The sequence below is a fragment of the Perkinsus marinus genome, assembly GCF_000006405.1.
Source record: "Perkinsus marinus ATCC 50983 genomic scaffold scf_1104296949578, whole genome shotgun sequence".
Lineage (NCBI taxonomy): Eukaryota > Perkinsozoa > Perkinsida > Perkinsidae > Perkinsus > Perkinsus marinus.
Window position 1 is genome coordinate 6689 of NW_003209875.1, and position 6217 is coordinate 12905.

The 6217-nt window shown below is 47.8% G+C and overlaps 3 protein-coding genes across 3 annotated transcripts in view; all 3 read right to left on the reverse strand.

Annotated features, from left to right (window-relative positions):
- Window positions 1–2252: 2252 nt before the first annotated feature.
- On the reverse strand, window positions 2253–3218 carry Pmar_PMAR019767 (malate dehydrogenase, putative; the record flags this gene model as incomplete). Its single annotated transcript, XM_002778407.1, has 1 exon — window positions 2253–3218. The coding sequence occupies one exon, from the start codon at window positions 3216–3218 to the stop codon at window positions 2253–2255; it is 966 nt and encodes a 321-aa protein (XP_002778453.1).
- A 469-nt stretch (window positions 3219–3687) lies between these two features.
- Window positions 3688–4671, reverse strand: Pmar_PMAR019768 (malate dehydrogenase, putative; the record flags this gene model as incomplete). The annotated part of the gene is made up of 1 exon (XM_002778408.1): window positions 3688–4671. The coding sequence occupies one exon, from the start codon at window positions 4669–4671 to the stop codon at window positions 3688–3690; it is 984 nt and encodes a 327-aa protein (XP_002778454.1).
- Window positions 4672–5537: 866 nt separating this feature from the next.
- Window positions 5538–6217, reverse strand: part of Pmar_PMAR019769 (hypothetical protein) — a gene marked incomplete at both ends in the record, with an annotated part of 896 nt that continues 216 nt past the window's right edge. The window contains one exon of the mRNA XM_002778409.1: window positions 5538–6191. Coding sequence (XP_002778455.1) covers window positions 5538–6191 — 654 coding nt within the window. The remainder of the gene's footprint in view (window positions 6192–6217) is intronic.

Sequence of the window (6217 nt, forward strand, 5' to 3'; positions counted from 1 at the left end):
AGACATCTGACAGGTCCTCAAGCTCCGTCGCTGGTCGTTGGCCTCTGAAGGGTTTGCTCGAATCATGGTCAAGGTTTGCACTCTTTGTACGTAACCTTGCTTTAACGTACTCCCCGAGCAATGGTCGTTATTTTAGGCACATTGCTTGCCTCCTTACCCTCGGTGTTGGATTGCATCTTCCGACCTCCACAGACTAACAAACGGCAGCGCTTCCTCGCTTGTCTGTTTCAGTCGAGCCTCTCATTTTTCTTTTTCAGCTGGTGAGCTCATCCCATTGTACACGGCGTATGTATGGTTGATCGTTAGGCAAGTCCACGAGAAGGCCATACTGCTCCCCCTCCTCCCGGCTATGCTCCTCCTTCCCGATCAGCCCGTATTCAGCGTATCTTTTGGGATGCTATCGACATTGAGTTTATGGAGACTCATGGAGAAAGACAACCTCCAGGTGAACTATCAAGCTCGGGGGAGTGCCGGAGTAATCAGGTTCTGTACAAGTTATTGCCGTTGTAGGTGGTGACCACTGGACTCGCTCTACTTTCCTTCATCATCTACTCATACACCCTCCGTTCATCTAGGGCCACCTGCCACCCTCGAGACAATATCTGCTTCATCCTAGTCGCTGCTATCCTCGTAGTTGTATGACTCCTCTTCACTCTCCTCAATATACTGAGTCGTCTTCTTTTCTATTCAGGGTTGTACTCTCATTACAGCGAGTTGGTTCATCCCGCCTCCTGCTCGATACCCCTTCCTGTATCCTCTATTGCTCAACTCGATTTGCGCTCTGGGCTTCCTCATAGCTCAAGCCAAGGTGGGTGGGAACGTGTCGTGTTGTTCGAGCTCCCTAATTTGGCAATCGACTCATGGACTATGATTGAATAATTATTCTCAGATGCTCCGGTTACAACTTGGTCTCCCTTGAGTGTTCACTTTTTTGGATAATTGCGTACAACAGAGTGTTGAGTTCTGGCGAATAGTTGGGCTGGAGAGTTGGGACGACACTGCTAGGTCCCACAACGATCTCTAGCGTCTTCTGAGCCGCTAAGTTGAACGTCCATTACTCTCTTTGGGTCTCTACCAATGGCGATTAATTATGAAGATGGTGCAGGGCGGAAAATTCCTATGATTGAATGAAAATGCCCAGTTAGAATGGTGAGAACTTGCCATTGCTGAAGCGCAGCAGAACCCCATTTCTAACGTCGTAAATAATGTCTTCACCGCAAAGCCAGTACCATGTAGATCCATCCGCTGGTTTGGCTCCGAGACATCATACATTGGAGACTACATTTCTGTTGACCTTAGTCGGGGATTGATACCACGCGCGATTGATGGTTCCCCATCCGGTCACTTCCGTTTCCACCACGACAGTCACAGTTGACGACCAATTGACCATACGAAAATTGGAGGTTGATGCTAGCAGTCTCATACAACAGTACATATGGGGCGGCGCCCTAAGGGCGCCCATCTTGAACACGTGGGATCGAGCAAGGCCGAGAGTGTTCATATTTGCTGGTTTCAACTCACTGTCACTAGACGAGCGAGCAAGTGCTGATTCTGAGACAACGATATAGATGGCTAACTGTGCGAATCCGCAAAGCTCGTCAAAACGATGGAATATCAATGCAAATGTTACGGCAAATACTACAGGCACCAAGAGGATTGAGCCTAGTACGAAGAAAAGTGGTTTTCGATATTTTGTTGAGTCGTAGACCAAATCGAGAACGTCCATCCGACGGTTTCATCGGAGCGAAGATCCAGAATCCCGAGAAATGAAGGTTCAGCAGGGGCGACGAAGTGACAGAGCTCGGCGCTAGACGCATATGTACTCTGGAACTCACACCAGCTCACAGAAAGAGGTGAGCAAGCACTCATACAGGACGTAACAATGTCATGATCGAAAGTGAGAACGCCGAAGAACGCGATTCTTATCAGCTACGAAGCAAGGGTTCAATCAGGAAAACCATCTGCCACTGATGGCTACCTCAGAGCCACATGCTTTGAGCTCACTTCCACACCCCTGATGGATCATAGACCGTAGCCACCCAGGTGTCGATGGGCGAGTCCAGCAGAGCCACAATGTGTCGAGCATAGCCGTACTCATCACACCCTTTGTGGTGTTCGTGATTTTTGCTCAACGCAATACTCCCATGGGTGGACGAGAAATCCTTTCCTGCCACGATTACATTTTCAGGTGATGATGATGATGATGACAATAATAAGATCAAATCGAGGTATCAGATGAGTCGTACTGACTTCTACTGTAAGATAATCTGCGACGGTCTTCTCATGAACTCCAAGCCCCTATGTATATCATGACGAAGTTTATCAATGGTCTCGGGAAGTCTCGACTTTTCGAAAGGAGAGAGATCCAGCTTGTGGATCTTGGACACACCTTCGGGGCCAAAGTCGCAGTAGTGGGCAAAGTAATCAATACCTTCGTACGGCTCGTTGATATAAGCAGCGGCCTTCGCTGGTTTACCCTTCATGCCTTGAATAAGGATATGAGCGAATCTGTTGGCAGCATAGGCCATCGAGAGCGTAGCTGAGCCGGCCCCAGCGAGAGCATCAACGACCTCAGTTACAGCGTTCTGGACATGATCATCGAGTTTGGCAATGGTAGCCTCGTCGAGTTGAACATAAGGTGTGGCGTGAGAGAAGACGGGTAGAATCGCACAACCACCATGCCCTCCAATGACAGGCACATCAACCTTTTCGACCTCTTGATTGGTGGCCTCAGCATAGAAGGTCCTTGCACGCGTCACGTCAAGACTCATCAGGCCCATGATTTTCCCCTTGTTGAAGACACCGACTTGCTTGTAGACCTCACACGTGATGGGCACTAGAGCTGTCTCGGGGTTTGACATGATGCACACCAGAGCAGTAGGAGCATATTTCGCGAACTTGAAGGATAAGTCCCTCATTATCCTAGCGTTTACGTTGAAGAGATCGTCCCTCGTCATTCCCGGTTTCTGAGCGATACCAGCAGTGACGATAATCATATCAGCACCCTCGACACAGTCGCCGATTTCATCCAGCCCTTGGTAACCCGTAACCTTAGCATGAGTGTTGATATGCGAGAGATCGGCTACTACACCAGGAATAGGGAACCGCGCACCAGGCACATCATATAGGGCAACCTCATCGATTTCAGGATTCATCTTCAGCAGAAGAGCCAATGGTCTCCCAATACCACCAGAGGCACCGATCAGACAGACCTTCATTGGAATAAGTATAGACTCCTACCAATGCTCGACTGAATAATCATCCTCATCCCCAACCATAGCAGTAGTATTCTTAGGCGATGCTATGACCGAGTACTCAAGACTTATTCGCATTCATAATTACTCTACATTACATCTATATCTATAGAGTTGGGAATAAGTATATTATTCATTTTAGTATGTATTTATGCTACATTTATTAGTATAATAGGAATCTATAATATAATTATAATAAACTCCACCATACTACCGTTCAACAAGAACCCTGAAGACATATTCATGAACGCAACAAGAAACACCAGAATCACAATGAAAGGTCACTCAACCTTATCGTTATTGTGGCCTTAGGCCACTCTATCAATTTTCACATACAACAGTATGCACTATAATAGAAGGAACAACAGTGGTAAAAAGCAGCACAGGCTAAAGGCAACTAAACCTCAAGCTTGTATAAGAATAGTAACAACATCTACTCACAACAGTCTATCATGAAATCAGTTCCTCTCTTGATATCTTCACGGAGCTTCTCAAGAGTCTCCACCATCCTCTTCTGCTCGTGCGGAGTCAGATCAACGAGCTTCTCAACTTTCTCAACACCTTCCTGTCCAAAGGTGCAGATATGAGCAAAGAACTGTACGTCCTCATAAGGTTCGTTGACATAAGCACAGGCTGTATGGCTTTCGCCCTTTAACCCGCGGATAACTATATCCACAAACTGGGCAGCCGAGTAAGCCATTGAAAGACTGGCCGACCCGGCACCAGCGAGTGCATCAACAACCTCAGTAACTGCATTTTGAACATGATCATCAAGCTCATCGATGCTTTCTTCGTCCAGCTTGACATAAGGAGTTGCTTTAGAGAATAGAGGGAGGATGGCACAGCCACCATGGCCACCAACAACAGGGACATCAACTTTTTCAACATCCATACCGGTAGCCTCAGCATAGAATGTCCTGGCACGCGTCACATCAAGGGTGGTGATACCCACGATCTTCCTCGAGTCGTATACGCCAGCCTTCTTGTAAACCTCAGCAGTGATGGGCACGAGAGCAGTCTCGGGATTCGACAAGATGCAGACAACAGCCTCAGGAGCATACTTGGCGAACGAAGTTGCCAAGTCACGCATTATACCAGCGTTAACGTTGAAGAGATCATCTCTGGACATACCAGGCTTTTGAGCGATACCAGCAGTGCAAACGATGACTTTAGACCCTGTAAGTGCGGCCTCGAGCTCAGTAGGACCAGCATAACCCTTGACCTTAGCAGGAGAGTTGATGTGAGAGGAATCAGCAGCAACACCAGCAACAGGCACACGAGCTTGCTTGACATCGTACAAGGCCAACTCGGTGATCGTTGAGTTCATCTTCAACAACAACGACAAAGGCATGCCGATGGCACCAGAGGCTCCAACGAGGGTCACCTTCATGTTGGGGGTAGTGGCAGTAGAACTCATTTGAGAACGAATATTGATAATTTGAATTTAAAGAACTGACAAAGGAGGTAATCAAATATCCGACAAGCAACCCCACATGCAAACCATATAAACTATCCACTGAATTCTAAAGTCCATAGGACGGTCATGCCAAAGCCTAGCGTAGCGCATGAGCTTTGTGTCAGTGTCGATCGGTGGACACAGATGAATAAGACACTCAACAAGTCAACCACCTCATGACGGTCTCGAGAGTGTGAATAGGATAGAGAAGGTTAAAGTTATGGACATGCCGGACAGGTGGAATGTGGATTGATCCAGAACAGAACAGAATTTCGCACGCATGCACATGAGGTACGCGAACGCAAACCACCCGGGTTCGATTCCCGGCGAGAGCATCGCTGTCACCCAAGACTCTGCCAGTGGGTTTACAAGCAACCAGCCTTTGTATCGAGATTAATTAGAGACATCCCTTTTTTGATGTCTTCGACCGATAGCCCAGCTTAAACCAATCCGGGTGCTCCCTTGAAATCACCCTGGCACACGTCACCAACCAACTTCCTCTAGTTTAATGACCACCACCATTGCTATTATGTGAATTGCGTAGTTGATATACTATGCGTTGAACAGGGCTACGACTACAATTAAGAAATCGGCAATCCCAGCCGCCTCAGAAGATTGGGTTTTCTCGCTGCTATTTTCTCCGGAGTGTTTATCGTCAAACACCGTGTCACCTTTGTTGGACAGACAAGTCATCATAAACGTCTTCAGCGAACAGACAGCGAACAGTCCGAAAGAGGCCAAGTGCCCCGCATTCCCTCTGCAGCTGACTTCGGTATTAACGCAACTAATCGAGGATCGCTGAAAATAATACAGATCGTCATCGAACACTAACTATCAAAGAGTGCAAGTGTCTCGTGAATTAGCTCCTTCATACTTCTAGCAACAGCATCATCGTCCGCCTTCTCATCAGCAACCTTATATTCCCTCAATACTGCAGTGAGTGTCTCACACGAATCGTCTACACCTGATGCAATGATAGCTTGGGCAGCAGTAGCAGCTCGATAACGGACCCCAATGTCTTCATGCTCATCAAGAACAACTCGCGATATCATAGCCACCGTCATCTCGTTGCGGACGGCCATACGGACTATGGGGAAATCCTCGTCCTGGTCATCGGACACGAGTAAGTTCGCGATGGCTCCAGTAGCGGCAATACGAGTCTTCAAAGATTCCGCAAAACTCAAAGCGGTGAGGATTTTCAGATCCTCCTGAGCGCTAGCAGTAGAAGCCATAAAGCGACTCTGAATCTCCCTCGTCGAGCACAGGTTACACCACACCTCAGTCGCCACAGTTTTGATACGCTCATCCTTGTTGAATATTAGTTCTCTCACAGTTTCCCACGCTTTCTTCTCCGCAACGAATTCGCGCAATTCTGACGATGCACTGGTGATCCTCGAGAGCGCCAAAGTCGCTTCAAACTCCTCTAAGCCGTTCGTGGCCACAGTTATTTGCTTCAAACAAGCGACAGCAATGGTAGTGCACTGAGTGTAAGTGAGGCTACGAGGGT